At 44.4% G+C, this 18,402-nt stretch overlaps 1 protein-coding gene across 1 annotated transcript in view; it reads left to right on the top strand.

The window, feature by feature from the left end:
* Positions 1 to 17,789, top strand: part of GALNS (galactosamine (N-acetyl)-6-sulfatase) — a 48,915-nt gene extending 31,126 nt beyond the window's left edge. The window contains exons 12-14 of the mRNA XM_040615441.1: positions 645 to 766; positions 11,671 to 11,788; positions 15,080 to 17,789. Coding sequence (XP_040471375.1) covers positions 645 to 766; positions 11,671 to 11,788; positions 15,080 to 15,166 — 327 coding nt within the window. The 3' untranslated portion in view covers positions 15,167 to 17,789. The remainder of the gene's footprint in view (positions 1 to 644; positions 767 to 11,670; positions 11,789 to 15,079) is intronic.
* Positions 17,790 to 18,402: the final 613 nt, after the last annotated feature.

Below are 18,402 nucleotides of genomic sequence, written 5' to 3' on the forward strand. Positions count from 1 at the left end.
AATACGGTTCTTTCAGCCCCGATGTGCCTTAGTAACAGCTTGCTATGAATCGGATCAACAAATGCACCCATTTCTTTAAAATTAATCAGATTTGCTTTGTTCTTCATCAAAACAGATCCTTCAGGTCTGCTGTCAGGTGCTGGCAAGCTGTTTTCAGGGAGGCTAGCAGGTGCCCATTGCCTCTCAGGGTGATGCCCCTTGGTTTGGCTGGATGTTTCCCCCTGGGACTGTTGCTTTTTGATGAGAACTGCCAAGTGATCCGATGCTCTCTGTGTATTTCACAGCCATAGAAACCAAAGAGAAGATAACTTTCCACATGCAGAATTTTTATCATTAAGTGGTTTCACCTCTTTGTCTTTTGTTTTGCCATTTCATTTTAATGAATATTTTATAGAGATTACTTTTTTATAAGGCAAGAATGTAAGGCCTGCTTCAGCTTTTACGTCAGTGTGATGCCAACACTGTCAACTTATTTTACACCATCAGATCAGAATCCATTTTGCAGACTGAAGTGGGCTCTCAGTTTAAAATAGTTCTGGGTGTTGTGGGTATGTTGGAACAAGGTGCTGAAGAAAGTGGCATCAGCTAAAATTTTGCTCCCTCCCCTGCTTCACCCTTGATGACCTTTCTCCTTTTCACCGCAGGGCATTGATTTCTGTCCCGGGCAGAATGTCTCTGGAGTGACAACACATACGCAGGAGGAGCACACTACCCTGCCACTTCTTTTCCACCTGGGGAGGGACCCTGGAGAGAAGTACCCATTAAGGTGAGCCAGTTAATGAAAACGTGGAAACTCAGCACTGTCAGCATATGCTTTGTATAATTAATTTGCCTTGATAACGGTTTCTTGCAATCTGCTTGAAAACTGTCCCAGAAAGCCATTACTGGTGAGAGTAGTAAAAGGAAAGGAACAACCCTTTGTTTTCAAATGATCAGGTTATATGGATGTGCACGTGTCCATGGCTTGACTTGTCAGTCTGTTCTTGTTCTGTATCCTACAACCCAAAAAAAAGGTTTGTAAATTGCATGCTTTTGGACAGGACAGGACTGAGTGCAGGGCAGCTGTGGAATAAAGTGGTGGTGCTGGCAAGCATGTGCATCAGAGCTGTGATTCTCTGTGTGTTTGGGGCTAGGGAAGAAATTACTAGTGGTCTTTGCACACTGCCATGTTTTTCCTCTGTGCATTGGAATCTGTGGTTGGCAAACATGGTAACCTTCCTATCTCCTAGCACCTGCTAAAGGAGCTTCTCCAGAGAAGAGCTTCTTTAGCAAGAGGACTTTCTTCCCAATCCTGTTCCATCCTTGGACTCTCCTGGCTGTCTGAATCCATTTTGCTATAAGCCTACTATTGTAATATTTATCTCTGGCACACACCATGCCCTGAGAGATTTCTGTAGGGATTTATGTAGTCATCAGCCAGCACAGCCCACTTATAAACCTGCCACCTCCAAAAAAAGCTCCCAAGGTGTCCCCACCTCCCTCTCTCCTTCCTTCTACTGACTGAGTTTTACCCTGCAGCTGTAAACAGGGCATGTAAACTGTAGCTGTAAACAGGGGCATGCAGCCTCATCCCTCACCGGTGTCTCCAACTTGGAGAATGTGGAAATAAATAAAGAAAAAAATAGTGCTGCTGTGACTGCCTGCACAGAAATGGGTTTGTGCAGCAGCTTTAACAGAGAGATGTTTTCTGAGCTGACAGGACTGCAATTACTCAACTGTTTTAAATAATTGAGTGGATACACTCGCTCCATTGCTTTCAAAAGAATTGAGCCTGTGCTGTCCACTAAGTGTTTTCACTAGAGAGAGGAGAAGAGGAAAAATATTTTCACTTCTCTCACTTAACAGATGAGCACCCTAGAGGTGCATTATGCAGTGTATAAAGTTCTTCAGGAGCCCAGAACGTTAGCTCTTGCTTTCTATTGCATTTCAGCACTAATAAATAAAGCAAATCTGCAGCTCTTATATTTTGAATTCAGCTCAGTGAAACTACATTACTGGGTTGGGATTTCAGATAAGACTGTGCCCTGTTCAGTTTAACAACTGTTTTGGTTTAGGAAGATGAGTGGATAGAAGTGACCTCTTTTTTTTCCAAAAATTAAACAAATGGGTAGCATGAAGTGAACTGTAGTTCGCCTACTCTTTGTGTTTCCTCTGAATGTGAGGGAAAGGGGCTCTTCCCTAAGAGGTGTTGGCAGGACACCTGCTTCCCTGTTATTTAGGTGTTCTTTACCACCACCATGGACTGAGCATTGAAATAAATTCCAGTGTTAGATCTGCAATCGTTTCTCATACAGTTCCATTGATTTCTGGACATTCACAAGCTGTTGCTTTGATTGAATTTTATGGTGAGATTATGACATGATTATGGAAAGCTGTGATGTTTAATATGCAGACTCTAACAGAAAGCCTCTTTTTAGTAAATGAATCTTCCTTTCTGCAGCACGTTCTGTTGCTATTGTCTCCTCTCTGGTCACAATGGAAAACTCATGGGAAGTGGGTCTCCTATATCAAATGTGGTAATTTAATTATCCTCATTTGTGGAGCTGTTACTGTTGTGTATTTTTATTTGGTTTAATTATCCCCCTTGGCAGACAGCCTGTTGGGAGTCCCAACACTAATGTTTCTCAGAAGGGAATCCAGCATTCTCCTCCAAGCGTGCATCTGTCTGTCCGTACACGCTGGGTGTGCTCATATCGCTTGTGCTCCAGCCCTAGGTTTGTGTGTTTGCAGTCTGTGTTAGCCACGCTCCCCTGTTCACCCTCCTGCAGCCCTGGAGGAACAGGACGTATCGTACAGCTCCTTCACCAGCATGGCTGCTCTGGTGCATTGTTATGTCGCCAAAGCAGTTAGAAAATTCTGCATTGCACCCCCGATTTATTGGTACCTTTCCCTCTTTTATGTAATTTACTTTTACCATTTTGCTTTGTTAAACCTGTACTGGATTTTATTAGTTTTCCTGCTGCTGTGGAACAGCAGCATAGCACACTGATGCCTTGTTCTTTCTGCCAGCTTTTGCTCAATTTTGATTTCATTTATTCCTTACTTTAGTGTAGACTTTTCTTCCTAAAATTATTTTAATAATCTGTTATATCTCTTGATTTTCATTAGTTTGGAGTGGGGTCACATGCAAAACCACCAGTGAGAGGTTTCATTGCTGCACGTGAAGGCCAGGCATCACATCTCACTTCCAGAGAGATTTACTGCTTATGTGTTTGGACTGTTCTAGGATTGTAGGGGATCTCCGAGCCAGGGCATCCGACAAATCAGTCAGCTGCAGCAACACTCTTGACTTGCAGCGTGCTTATGCTCAGCTAGTCTCATCTGAAATGTCTTTGGGTTGTGACACTGTGCACACTTAGAGACTTTTTCAAGGCTACAATTTCAGTTCATCTAATAACGTGGGGATTGGCCTTTTCAGTCTTCGCTGGAGAACTGGCTGCTAAAGGGATCACTGAAGGTGGAAGTCCTTCAGGATCTAGAGACGGCATGTAAAGTTTTCAGTTCCCTGGGTTTCATGGTGAAGCAGGACAAGTCCTTCCTCTTCCTGACACAGTTCACTGGATTTCCTGGAGCCTGCCTGGAAACACTATCAGCAAAAGCTTATCTCCCACTGGAGCACTTTTCATGCAGTGGAAAAACTGGCCAGGCAATTACAGGCAGGTCCTGTCATCATGTTGAGGACACGTCTGGCAGTTCGGAGCCATATGGCACCCTGCACTTATGTTTCCCTTCATGTAAGGCTGCACATACATCCCTACCCACATCTGACTCTAGGAACAGACCCTCCCAACAGGGTTGTAACTGATTCTTCCTGCTATTGCCCCTCTGATTTTGGCTGGACTGCCTCCTGCACGGACCCCAGCTTCTGCCAGGGGGGACAGTTGTGTTTACCTCTTCACCTTGAAAGATAATTACTGATGTTTCCCCAGAAGATAATTACTCTTGTTTCTCTACAGTCTGGACTGGAACTTCCCCCTGGCAATCCAATCCATGGACTTTGCTTTTTGTTAGCTGGGATTCATAGCAGTGCCAAATGCATGTTACGGTTCTTACACTGCCTGAGCTTGCCCAGGTGACAGCACATTTACAACATCACATCAACAGAGTGGATGGAGCAAGATCCCTGTCCTGTAGTTGACCTTCAGGACTGACATGCTCAGTGCTAGCATCAGATACATTCACTACCAACCTCTTACCTCCCTCCCTCTTGGAAGGAGGAGGGCTCTCCTGAGGACTGCAGGACTTTGGGCTCCTAGCGTTGAGAGAAGCTTGGCACCATAGGACAAGCTCAACATTTATGTGGCTGCAGGGTGAGGTAGGGCATGAATGCGCCTGCAGGTACTGACCAAGCAAAACTGGCATCTGGAGTGACTGGTGACTGTAATAGGAACACCTGCAATACCAGGGTGTATATGGGTAATATATGTCAAAGAAGTGTGGTTACTGGTAAATAATTTTCCTTTTGGTTGTGTAGTGGTAGTGTAACTGCACTGTTACATAAGTAAGAGTTACCTTGTTATCTGGTCCTTGTGTAGTGAGAAGTGAACCTTTTGTATCTTTTGTCATCCAAGCGGTTGACTAGATCTATGTAGGCTGAGATAGAAGATCTGTCTCTTTACGTGCCTCCCCCCACCCCAAGCCCTGCCGGTAGCTTTCAACTTTAAAATAAAGTAAGATTGCATGTTAGGCAGCACACAAAGCAGAAGCATTTCCCCCAAGTCTAAGCAGTATTTTGTTTCCTCCCTAGATGCAATTACTAGGGGTTTTTGCTTCGTACAAAACCACTCAAACTGTGGGGTGCCCTTGTTACCAAATTTATCAGAATGCAGAACTGAAAGACCTGATGGGTCTTTTCCTTTACTGAATTGTGTTATGTTTGGGATATTGTGTGTCCACCAAGTACCACACAGGGAACTTGTTTCTTCATTCAAACCATATGTGACAAGTTCAGTAAAATTATCTGTTAGTAACATCTTCACAACCAGTTGTCAGTTTTATTAACCAAGTCACAGATTACTGTTTATACACACCCTTACTAAAATATTTCATTGCCAGTCAGGAAGAACACAATAATATATAGCAAAAGCTGGCACAGCTTAAGATACAGTTAACAAAATACCTAATGCAGACTGAAGTAGAAAGTGTCTTGAGTCAGACTCCATAGCTGCAAAGATAATTTATAACAGAAATCTCTGAAATTCTGTCAGTTTGAGCAAGAGCTGCAAAGCTTTAGTAACAAGTATGTACAGCATGCTCACAGCTTGTTGATACTCCAGATTAGTAGTGACTTCTGCTTTGAGTGATTAGCCTCTGTTCAAAACTGAGTTTACTAACTTTTGAACATCAAAATACCTGTGTTTTACTTAGGGCAATAGATTTTACTATTATGGAAAAAATGGAAGCGATAAGGCTTGGTTGATGAACATAATTATTTTAGAACACATTAATTAACAAGAGAGCTCACAAGTGCCTATTTCAAGCAGATGGAAAATCCAGGAAATCATCAGAGAGGTAATTGCACTGGTTATGAAGCCAGAAAATAAGGGAAGAAGCTCCTGAAGGGAAGCTAAAGGGGAAAGGATCTGATGGAGAAGTTGCCAGTCTCACCTTCCTGATCAGAGCAGAAACCTCACTATGGGGAACAGAGAGAAGGTGCAGAACAGGGGAAAAAAATGTGTATAACAAAAAGCCAGAATCTTGCCCAAGAGAGATGCTGACTCCTCATCTTGAAAAAGGAGGAAATTGTACCAGCTGCATTGCAGGGAGAAATTAGCTGCTGCCACAGAAGAGGTGGCATTGAGGTGTTCCTAGAACTGTGGAAACCATGAAGAGCTATGGATAAAGAGCCTGAGTGATGCCAGTAAAAACGTCGAGCATCAACCATGCAGGGGCCGGACGCAGCAAGGTTTTCAGAAGTACGCAAGCCAGGTGTCACAGCCAGTACATAGCCAGCCCTGGGAGGAAGAGGGCTGAAGAAAAAAATATGTCTGCAGAGAACAGTCAGTAGCCTGGGGACAAAGAATGGAGGCAAACTTGTCTCAACTGATAGCTGCTCTTTGCCCAGTCCGGGATCAGCACTCTGCATTGTGGCATGCCATCTGATCAACCTGTAACTCGTGCTTAATCATGGCAGACCAGCAGCCCACAGGTGTTTTGATGAGTAGCTGTCTAAACTAGAGTGATGCTTTATAAAAAGGAATATTAGAAGGAAAAAGCCATATGAACCAGTTTCAGAAATGCAAAATGCAGTTTGAAATGGATATCATGTTCTTCAGAGACAGGCCCAGGCAGTGCTACAGCCTCAAGAAAGTAGCCTGAAGAAAATTCTGCTTAAATTATGATTCAAAAATACCATGGAAGCAACTGGCAGGAGGATCAGATGGATCGTCGTTATTGTCTGTTGCCTGTCCACGCAGAGACTAAGGCTTTACGTAGTCACTGCCTTTATCCCCTCTGCAATGTGGTTGCTCACAGTGAAATCCAGCAGAAAAGCAGGATTCTCAAAGCTGAGGAGTTCCAGTTTCCATGAAAATAGATGATGAGATAGGAGGGTCAGTGTGATCACATCCTCTTGCTGCAAGGAAGGCTGTGGATACCACTAGAGAATCCATGCAGGTGGGAGGCATCATCAGCACTCCAAGTATTTGTGTGGCTGACTGGCCACATGCCGCACACCTCTTGGGGGTATTTGCATCTGGGTCCTGCAGATGCTGCTGGACCAGAGAGGTGGATTAGGGCATTGCTTCAGACTTTGCTTTGATTCCTTGTCGGTTTTCCTTTGGCCCTGTGAGTCTCTCCAGTAATTGCAAGTTGCCACGTTTCAGCAGCAGAGCCCCAAACCTGTTGTCTGCTTCATGCATTCTGCAGACTTTAAATTGCAAGTAAACTTGGTAATAGAAGAGAGGAAGTGAGGAAGACTGAATAATAAGACAAGATCAAGACTTGGATACTACAGGGCTGAGCAGCCTCAAAGCACTGATAACCGATAAAATCAAATTACCTGAATCTGGGTGTATTTCACAATTAAAAATAATGTTTTTAAATGAAAATAATTCCAGTGGAAGGAAGTAAAATATGCAAATAATTACCCATGTTTTATGCTTTTCCCATAACTTTGTGTGCATCTGGTAAAACATGCTATAAATCTGAAAGCTGCTATTAAGAGCCCACTGTCAGGTTTCCGTGAAGCGCACTATATAATACCCATTTTGTTACATTCCTTTCAATAACAACATGGTCCTGTCACTCCCAGGATAGACATACTGCACTGTGCCCGTACATGAATCATCAGGACAAGGTATAAAACACCAAGATCCAGATTGCAAAAAATGCTGAAAAGGCTCTTTAACGTGCTCCAGTTCTGATCTGTTTGAGGGTGTATTTATGATGATGGAGAATCGCCCTCTCCCTTACAGCTCAGGATGCTAGCAGACCTGAAAGTGAAAGACTGGAAGAGTAAACCCAAGCTCTACCACCAAAAGTAGCGTGTGAGACAAACCCTCCTTCTTCTGAACCTGGATTTCAGCGTAGGGCATGGTGGGGTTAATAGCAGAGCAGGTTACACTGGAGTTGTTTGGAGGGAGGAGATGGGAACAGATTGCCAAGGCACAATTACACTAAATGAAGGAAGCACAGGCCACACCTGTGCCTGGGACCCAGTGTTCATAATCCAGCCCTGATTGGATCTCCAGAGACTTCCCGGAGGTAAAGTGTCAATTAGTGTAATGACCCTGGACTTTGTCCACTCTGTTCGCTCATTCTGAGTGTGGAATAATTTCGTGTACACTGGGGGATCTCTTTTAGCAAACTCCTCACAACACCACCTGCTCACCCTCTCATTCTTCCAGTGCTATTCCCAGCTCTCCTTCCTCAGGATTGTTGAACTAGAATACAAAATGCAGCATGCCCCGGAGGCAGTGAGGTCTGGATCCTCATGCAGACAATAATGCCCAAACATCTGTATAGATAATATCATCTTTTTTTGGAACAGAGAATGTAGCAAGCCCTGCCCTGGCAGCCCAGCGCTGCATACGCATTCATGGAAATGATGGAACTCCATGTAGGAGAAGTTCCCAGCTCTGTTAACAGCTCAGACTGATTACCACGAAGTAATTATCTCCATCTTATATACAGATTAAAGGCACTCTTCTCCTGCAGATTTTGTCTCAAAATGCACTTCTTGCGTAGGGCTGGAGGCAGTTTTAACCCCCTATATGCAGTCAGTAAATACGTTATAAATCACTGCATGGATCGTGGATCTTGGTGCGTGTTGTGAAGCTAAACAGGTTTGTCTCAGCAAAACCTGAGCTCCTCGGGGTGAGGAATGGGGATCTGCATGGGGCCAAGTCAGGAAAACCAAGCCCCACTGCCAGCACCACGTGAATGCTGGCCCAGGACCAGTGCCATCCTGCAGGCATTGCTGTCCCCTGCTATGCACAGAGACTTGGTACATGTCAGGATGAGGAAGATTGTTCATGTGATCAATGGAGGCATCTGAAGACGATCTGTGATGATCTTCCAGTATTGAATGACACCTTACGGCACTCGGGGTCTGTCGCTGTCGTGTACTTCACCACAAGGAAGACAGCTGGAATCGGATATGTTTTAAGCTAGTGTCAACAGGTTTAGCCAGCTTAAGAGCATGTTAAGCCCTACTGAGACAAGGTTTATAGGTTAGCAGTATGACTTGGAGCATAATCTATACGTGTTCTTCAGCTTTAGCCAGCTTTGTACTTATGTGAGAAGTGCGAGTCTTTTATATGTGCCAAGCTGTTTCTATCATGCTTTTGGGGAAGTCGTTCAGCCTATGCTAAGTGCTGAAATAATCTAAAAGTGTAGAAGCTGCAGGGGAGAGCAGTTCAAAAACACCAGGAGCTGAGGTTAGGCCAAGATTTTCTGTCACTGCTGAGCTAGCTGAAAAAGCCAGGAGTGTCCTGAACATGGGAATTAAAGCAATAAGATGATTTAAATGACTCGAGCCTACTTGTTATACTGCGGCATTCACGTGTCTTAGGTTGCTAATGAGCAACAATGCTGTGGATAAATGCAGTAGTTAAGATTATAGCAAAAAGATTTTTCTCGTTGCAACAGGACTGGCATATTTGGAGCAAAAAGCAGCAGTCATGACAACATATTGTTTATCTTTTATCCAGAGCACAGCTGTGTTTTCTACTGGTCTGTCCAGATTATAGCTAATTTGGAATCCTATGTATGAAAAGCCATTTCGATGGATGAAATTGGGCTATCTCTTTAGCACTTAAATATTTGCAAAGATGCCGTGGAGCTTAATTAGTTAGCAGCAACATTATCTTATGGGTCCACTTCTAAAAGAAGTTCTTAAATGCTGGAGAGGTGACACAAGTATGTGACAGAAATAAACACATTACGTAGTTACAAGAGCAGCAGTAGGAAGCATTAAGTAATTGATATCTAGAGTATCTGTTATACTCTAACAATTGATTAAAATATGTATTAATTCATATTAATCCTTAATATGAGGATCTTAATAAGATGTGATTAGCTCGGGTTTGCAAGAGCTTTCAAATCATGGCACAATAGGTGCCTTAGAAATCAAAACCACTGAAATACACGTGTCTCCCTAAACTGTGTTTCATCTCTGTTTCCATCACTAGACTGCATAGGCTTTAAAATGTTTCTGGCTCCCCGTTTCACCCAGTCTCCAGCTCAGATGTCCAACATGCTGTGTGCATCCCTGGTACTCGCCTGCGGTTTTGGGCAGACTCCCTCGGTGTGTTTGTCTCCGCAGCCTTTTCTCTCCATGTGCAGGCTCTCCCATGTTCGCTGTCCTCTGCGTGTCAACACAGGTTAGCTTTAAACCCTCTCTGCCTCTTTTAAAAATCGGGTTTGATTTTTTTCAAGCATGCTGCTGGGCGGGCAATCCTGTGAACTTGAAATGCGACCAGAGGGCTTCCAGATAAAATCTCACCAAACTGAAAGGCCATTGTGCCACCGGGATGCAACACTGGCTGAGCCAAGTGATTGCTGCCTTGACTGTCCTCAGCAGGGTGTGAGGCGGAGATGGATGGTCTTTGGCAGCTCCCAGACTTCTGCCTGTCCCTCATTTTTCAGTGGTCTTTGGGGCAGTGCAGGAGGAAGCAGCTGGCTGCTGTGAGAGCTAAGGTGGGATGAGTGGGGAGAGCAGCAAGCAAATTCGGGAGCTTCGCAAGAACAGTCTAAATGTCAGGGTGGTCCGTACAGATCACACAGGCAGTCTCGGTGATAGCCTCTCCACCAGGATACAGCTAGCTGGGTGTGAGAGCAACAGATTAGTTTGCTCAAGCTTGTCATTTCAAATTCCCTTCCGGTTCTCTATCAGCAAAGCTCAGGCCCATCCCCACAATCAGCTTCTCTCTGGATGGCTGCCGAGATGTGATATTTATAGGGTTTACTGGAAACTGTTGGCACATTGCTGGGCTTTAAAATGTGATTGTTTTTCAAAGAAGGAAATTAGCTGGAGCGTGGGGCTGGTGGCCAGCTTGGATTGTAAGCAAAGGGAGCCCGAGGTCAGGACCAGGCTGCATTGTTTCTTTTATCTTCAGAAGTAATTTGCCGCTCTCTGTTTTTTAAGTGACTCTTAAGGTGATGGACAAAATGAGATCATTGGGTAGTTATCCTCCATTTTAGAAATACTTGAAGTATTAGTGAAGTACACTCTGAACCACTTAAACAAGTACCTACTGGAGTAATCGGGTGGATAAATATTGGGTAATTTATAACCCTGTATGAGGGCTTGGAGCATAACAGATGGGTCCCAGCTTGGAATAATAAAAGCTGCAATGGAAGAATGTAGATGGGGCAGAACCCTGGGATGTTGCAAAATGAAGGAGATATTCTTGTCTTGGACAAGTCACTTCTATTCTTATTCTTCATCTTCCTGTTTGCATAATATTAGTTAATCTTGGTGATTATGAAGTTTTACTAGCCGGTGGTTGTCTTTGAACCCCTTAGCTTGAGAACACTCTTGAAAAACAAAATATTGATATTACCTTTGTTTTCCCTGCAATAAATACTTCTATGTGATGCACGTGTTACAGAAAAGCACTTGAAAGAGTGGAGGATGAATGCTCAGAGAGCTGGGTGACCTCTTGTGTGATACACTGGAAGGATTGTCTCAGTAAACTTCTTTGTGTATTAATGTGTCTGGCAAGGTGTTTGTCCTGTGTTCTAGCAAGTCTCCCTTGATAATTGTTTAAGGCACAGCTTATGGACAACCCCAGAAGCACCCTTCTTTGTACATGCCACCTTTGCCAACAAGATCCTCCTCGGGAATCACCACAAGCTTGCAGCATATCTGCCCAACTAGGAAGCAATGCATTTGGGGCCGGCAGTTTGGAAAGTTGAAGCCACATGCTGAGATGATCTGCCAGGAGCCATGTGCTGCTTCGGGGAGGCAAGCCACCTGCCATCCTTGCTGCCCTAAGGAGAGCATCTCAGACCCACAGCCTCCAGACCCAGCCAAGCTGGACTCTGTCAGCCCAGATGTTTCACTCCCCTAGGAACATGTGGGTAGTTAGTATCCACTGCATGTTTACATACTCCTTTACTATGACCCAGGAAAAGTCTTCTGACCCTGCTTAGTGATACGAACAGTGTAATGATGCCATGTATGAAGCCCTACTAATAACGTCTGTATTTTTTTTCATGTTCTAGTTTTGCCAGCGATGAATACCAGAGGGCTGTGGAGCGAATATCTGTCATTGTCCAGCAGCACAAGGCGACCATGGTGCCAGGGGAGCCGCAGCTGAACGTGTGCGACAAGGCTGTCATGGTGAGCGGTTAAAGCATAAATATATTTGAGAATCCTTAGCTGCAAATACATTTTGTAAAGGCTTTTATAAAATGTTACCTAATGTTGGGAAGGGATGGAGAAGAGATGCACACTTGCCCATTTGAAGGGCTGTCTGGCTGTTCCATGGAGGAGGCCTGTTTGTTACCTGTGGAACGCAGTGGCATAGGAAGGTTCATACAGAGTGGGGTTAGGTCTGGGAAGTCTAGCAATGTGCTGTGATAAATTCTGTGGCTTCCTTCCTTAGAGGTATAGCAGTATCTACAGCTGTAAATCCTTCTTCTTTCTAATCTCCTTCTTCAAATCTCAGAAGTCCTCTGTGTTTAGAGTGGTGGGACTGGGACAGTGCTCTTTTTCAGTGATGTGTGTGTTTGGTCTTGCTCAGACTCTTCCAATTCCACCCATGCCTGACTTTTCCAAAGTCTTTATGGCTTGAAACGCAACAAGCATTTTAAATTCTGTTTTCTGTTTCAAATTGCACATTGGAAAGTTACAGTTTGGCTTTCCTGTCAAATGCTTCTTGGTTTGTTGAGAACCTGGGAAAGAAACTGGATAGTTTGTAGGAGGTAAAGTTGTCAGATTACAAGAGTTTGTGTAGTCTAAGGGGATGTGCCTGTAGACTGACACAAAATAGTAATAGGCAAAATCTTTCTGACATTGAAATAATCTTCTGAAACAAACAAACAGTGCTTGCTGCTTAGGGTCTATCTCGAGCCAGCCAGAAAAGTACAAAATGTGGAGCTGTGTCTCCTTAGTAAGAAGGCAAAGATCTTTTTTAGCTTTGTCACATCTTTTTATTTTTGGAAGTTAAGTAGGAAAAAGATTTGAAGGACCATTGTTTCTGTGTTGTTTTCTTTCATTATTCAACTTTTCCCTTAATAAACACTGTTCTGTGCTCCTCTGGGACTTTCTGGGTTCAGGCACTCTCCCCAGTGCCTGGCTTCTGCCAGAGACCTCCACTGGAAAGGCATTTCTTCTGTGCTAACTCCAACTCCGAAACTGGTTCATAAATTGTAGGCATGCTCTGCTGTTTTGTGGCTACCCTGGTGCAGTGTGTTTAGGTGCTGTGAAAACATCTGGTATCCCTGTTTGTCAACAAACAGTGTCTTTGGGTTGCATAATGGAAAAAGTGCTGAACTAGAGGTCCCATACATTGTCCTGTACTCCAGTCCTCTTTACGGGGCTGTTGAGGGTCAGTCTTCTCCCTGAGCGTGCCTTGTTCTGTCTGGTTTGGGTAGAAGTTTTGCAGACTGTGGGCTGCCAGTTCTGCTTTCGCTATGGCCATGTCCAAGGCTTGGCCAGCCCCAAGAAGAGGCAGCTAATGACTGCTCCAGTGCTTGGCCGAGCTCAAACCAGATTTCAGGCCGTCTGAGGCAGAAAGCCCTTCCCGGTGGGCTTTCCCAGGAGAAATGTTCAAATCCCAGCAGGAAATGTTATTAGTTTTCTGTTCTATGTAAACTCCTAACAGGCTAATTACCCAGTCACAGAACTAAAATAAACAGGCAACAAATTGTTGTCTTTTGAGACCAGAAATGAAGATAACCAAATCTTTTTGGAGTGATAGTATTGCTGGAGCTGGTGGGGCCCTAAATCTGTCTTTGGGGGATGCTGGCAGATAAATATCACCTACTAACACTATGCCTAATGCTGTCTTCTAAATTCTGTCACCTCTTTATTTGATATGGGTATTCAATATCATTTCTGGGACAGAAGAGGAGAACTGTCTTTACTTATACATAAGCAAAGCAGATTTGTAGCGTTTTGTAGCTACTGCAGTCTTGGGATTGATGTAAGCACAGCAGCCTCAGCCCTCCTGAGCAGGGGAGGTGTTTGCTGGACGGCTGTGGTGTATCCCACTAGCAGTGTAGCTGAAGCTCCCGTGGAGCCAGTTCTGCTGTGTTTTCCTCCTGTGGAAGTGTAGGAAAAATTGCTCCATGCAGTGGTTCCATGCTGGCTTGACTGTGTGTTTGACTTGCAGCACACATGGTGTCCTCAAGGCTCTCAGCACTTAAAGCACAGATCCAGGAAAACCTATTTGGATTTCAAGACCGAAGCAGATACGATTTGTCGGGTTTTTTTCAAAAGCAAAAACGTTTCATTTGTTTCTTTGCATCTCTATTGCTTCTACAATGTGGTCAGACCTCTGACATTTCTAGCGGTAGCTGTACATTTTAAATTTGAGAAACGGATTTAGAAAACAGCATTAATTGTTCTTAAACCGTCTGGAGCCCTTAGTGCAGTGAGGTGCCTTCCTCCAAAGCTCCCCGCTGTGGTCTGCTCCTTCTGCAGCGATAGCTGGTGTCTCACTGCCATCTGTTGTCAGCTGTATGGAATAGAAACCTCCTCTGGTATTTTTTTCTGGCGTTAAGCTTTTCTTCTCCTCCATAGGAATTTAATTGCAAGGAAACATAAATGACTTGAAGGATAAAAATAAGTAAAATGAAAGGCAATAGGTCAGAGCTGAACTGACCCTTAATAGGTGACAGCAGCAATCTCCCGTGGATGCATAGACCTTCAGAGAGGGAAGAACAGAAAATGAATGGAAAAACAGAAAAATCTTTTGATTTCTGAAGGCAGAATGGGAATTGTAACCTGCCATTCACATTACCATAGTCCCAAATTTTAAATGGCAAAACCCCTCTGAAATTGGAAAAGTTCTTTGATAAATTCCTTCCTCCGTTAACCCTTTTGGAAACTGCGGTTTGCGTAGGTTTCCTTGTTAACATCATTTCTCTGTTGTACACGTGCTGGAGAAAGGTAGTTCGAGAAACATGGAAATGAGGGAGGAAAATAGTTGTGTTCTGCATGCGCTGGAGTAGTTGTCTCATAAATGCCTCCTACTCTATCTGTTCATGAATTCATCCATCAAAATGCTCATTAAAATACCTGCATTCTTATCTCTCTCACACCCTTGGCCTTCTATTGCTTTTTGCTTGTTTCCTCAAGAAAGTGCATGGATATCTTAGTGCTAAGAATGGTAACTCTTTTCTGGATCCCAGGAAAATTGGGGGTTTCACCAAAACCTCATGGTCTGGTTGCTCCATGAAAGAATCATCTTCTGTAGATTGTAGTCTTTCCCAAAGCTTTTCTTGAATAGTGCTTGAAGTTGGGAAGTTGATGAGCCTGGGAGCATCAGCTGCAACAGGAGTTTCATTTTTCAAGCAGGGCGTAAGAACATCTTTGTGAGGATCAAAAAGGGTTGGTTAGGATTAGGGCTCAGCAGATACTTGGTATAATTCATCTTTCTGTATATTTTTTGTTTGGTTTTAACAGAATTGGTCTCCTCCAGGCTGTGAGAAGCTAGGGAAGTGCCTGAAACCACCTAAGTCTGATCCTAAGAAGTGCTTTTGGCCTCATTGATCTTCTCTGCAGCCCTCAAGAACTACACAGAAAAGCTATAACCAGCTGGACATAGTTTACAAAACATGTCTTCTCATGTTGGCACTCCTGTTTACACAGGAAGGGTGTGATGTATGTATGATATCATCATTTGATCTTCCAAAAGGGCCAGTGTTTATACTGCTAGTGCTCAGGGTTTAGCCTGTACTTTTCTGTTGTTTTAGTTGTTTCCGTAAATGGTAACTTTTCAGTGAAGACTTGCAACTGGAAAAGCTCTCTGGACAACCACAACTCTGTCACCACCTCAGAAATGCCATAGCTGCACCTTTCTTCTTGCTCCTTCCACCCCACCTGCTCTCTCAAATCATTGCTCATTCAGATGCCCCAACAGCAGCCATGGGGGACTGTTCAGGAAACTTACAGCCGCCAGAAAACCCTGCCCAAACTGCCCTTGTTTTGTTTGCCTGTAACTTGTTGTTTTAACATTTGATTTCCATTGTGAACTCCGGACACCAACTTGTTTTTCCTTTCTTCCTAAACTTGCGAGTCTGGGTGCAGCTGTAAGGCCCAGACCGCTGTTGTGCATTGCTGAGTGCAAGCAAGTGCTCCCTCCTTTTCCCAGCTGAGGGGCTGGCTCCAGGAAGAACACCCTGCCTTCCTTCCATCTGTGACTGCAAACATTCCCTAGGTAATGGTGTAAAGAAAACTGAAGAGAGTGTTCATGTAAGTATTGCTTTATTGATGGTGTGCAACACATTCTTGGGGAGCTGTGAGTCAGCTCTTCATTTCAGGGGTTTTCTTCATTTCCAAAAATGTGGGTCCAAATATGGTTTAAGTCGTGCTTCTAGTCTCATGATCTGGGCCGAGCCAACTGCAGGCTCAGAAATGCCCATTTACATCAGATGTTAACTCTTGACCCTGTTTCCAGTGTTCGCTCTCTGAGGAATTCTTGAGCAAACTTTCCACAGCCTGGGTGTAGCGCTTCTTTAAACAGAGTTCATGGTAAATGCCGATCCTTCGCACAATTTCACATTACAAGTTTCTCATCTGCTTTTGAGCCCATTTCACGCCCTTCACTATCGCTAATAAATGTGTCTCAAACAAAACCAGGCCAGATTACTCTGGGGCTTCAGGGAAGCAGCTAGAAGCACCCCTGAACATGCTGTTTGCACCACTCACAGCTCCACTTCCACCCCTCCGGTGTTTTTAGACAGTACAAATGCCCTCTCCGCTTGGCACTGTGCTGCCTTGGGAAAAATCGAGGTGCTCTGTACCTGTAAACAGCCCTCCTTTCTTCCCAAGCAAAGCTTGAGGCTGGCTTGGGGTGGGTTGATAATTCTGCTTCTGTGGTAACTGCTGTGCTGCTGCCTGCCGCAGGCTTCTCAGCTGCTTGTCCTTCCCCTCCCTGTAATCCCAAATGCTCTCATTCTCTCTGTTCCCATGGTTTTTGCTACCTGTAATCCCCTCCACAGTAATTCCTAGTGTATATCTCGTGAAGCTGGATAATCCTGTAAGATTGTAATAAGAACAGCACTTGAGTCAGCTCTTACTGTTCCACATATCAGAAATCACAGCCAATATTTCATCAGCTGGCAGAGCCTCTGCATCTCTGTGCATCTGCAAATGGCATTTGTTTATAGTCCAAATTTCTTAGCTGCCTTACGATGTTCTTAATTGGCCTTGAAGCGTTTCCTACTTCATCCATAACATTTTTACTTGTTTTGACATAGTGTGGATAACTCCAGTCTTGAGAGAGTCTGATCAGTGATGCTGGTATGAGAAGGACCAGTGGGAGGGCTTGCAGCAGTCATGTGCATCTGTCAGCACAGGAGACCGGACAAAACCAGTAACTTTCCATTTGCTGGGTCTGGTCCACCTCTGCTTTAGTGCTTCCATCGCCCAGAATTGTTCAGAGCCCTGCAGCTGGCTATTAATCAGCAGATAAAGATACCACCAGAGGAGGGAGTCCATCACTGCAACTCCCTGAAAATCCTTGTCAGCCCTCAAATAGTTGTGAACATACCTGCTGCGAACTCTAACAGTGCTTTGTCTTTCTCTGTGCTGCGTATTGAGAGATCACATCACAGGATCACAGCTCATCGTCTGAGCACTAGCCCAGACACGTTTCTCATTTCTTAGCATTTGCAGTATGCACAACATGAGCATACTGGATGCCTGCTACCCTGCGTCCCCTGCGTGGCTGGCTGCTGCTTCATTCTTTACTCTTTCACAGCTTGCAGTTCTGAAGGTACCACTTTTCCCCTGTCTGTGTGACTTGCTTGGACAAGTCATCCTGTTCTCAGTACACACACTGTTTGTCTGGTTACCCAGCACACAGAGTCCTCATTCCTCATTGAAATAATCCCTCAGTGCATAGATACTGGATGTAAACTTTGCACTAGAAAGCTGGCTGCTCTAAGTGAATTGACTTGATGTCTGTTTATTACCTGCTTTATGTCCATTTATTATAAAAGATCAAGCCTTAATGTGAAGAAGCTACTGCTTTCAATTTAAAGAAGAACAGTAGTTTTACAGCTGGATGGCTAGGAAGAATTTCAAGTCAATGCCTTTCCCAAAGATGTACAGATTTTAAAATTGTGAGATGAAGAGCTAATGAAAAAAAAATAAACTGCATTACATGGTTTGTCTGTGTGCACCTGTAAAACAACTGAGTAACACCTTGCTCTGGGACAGTCTCACAGATAGGCCTTGCAGATCATGGGACTGGCTTGGGTTAAAAATAGTTTGTTTTGTTTTTCCTGTATTATTTTTAACATGGATCAATTTCCCAGTCCACACAGCTGCCCAAGTGCAATTCAGAGGCTGGTGCGGGGACCAGGGGCGTACATGGCCTGAGGCTGCGTCCACCAGCACAGCTGCAGGGATGAGCACTGCCAGCCTGAAGCTTCGGTGTGGGGCAGCTCAAAAACACCCATACACACTTTGGATCACAAAGCACCCAGTGTGTATTACTGCATCTGCCCTTAATAGTTATCCTGAGCCTCTGATCTGAAGTTGGCCCACGTGATAGTTGCCCAGTTTGGGGCACTGCCCATCCCAGGGCAGTTGTTGGCTTTGCAGGAGCCGGCTGTGGGACCTGCCTGGGGTTCTGTGTGCAATGGCAGTCAACGGTGGAATGGGTCTCGTGGGGTTTACTGGCCGGTCAGGAACCTGCAGCAGTGAAGCTGGTTTGCTGGCGGCTTCCTTTCTCAAGCTGCAAGACATAAAAGCTAAAGGAAAGATGATGTCTAAGACTG

The sequence above is a fragment of the Falco naumanni genome, chromosome 15 (assembly GCF_017639655.2).
Source record: "Falco naumanni isolate bFalNau1 chromosome 15, bFalNau1.pat, whole genome shotgun sequence".
Lineage (NCBI taxonomy): Eukaryota > Metazoa > Chordata > Aves > Falconiformes > Falconidae > Falco > Falco naumanni.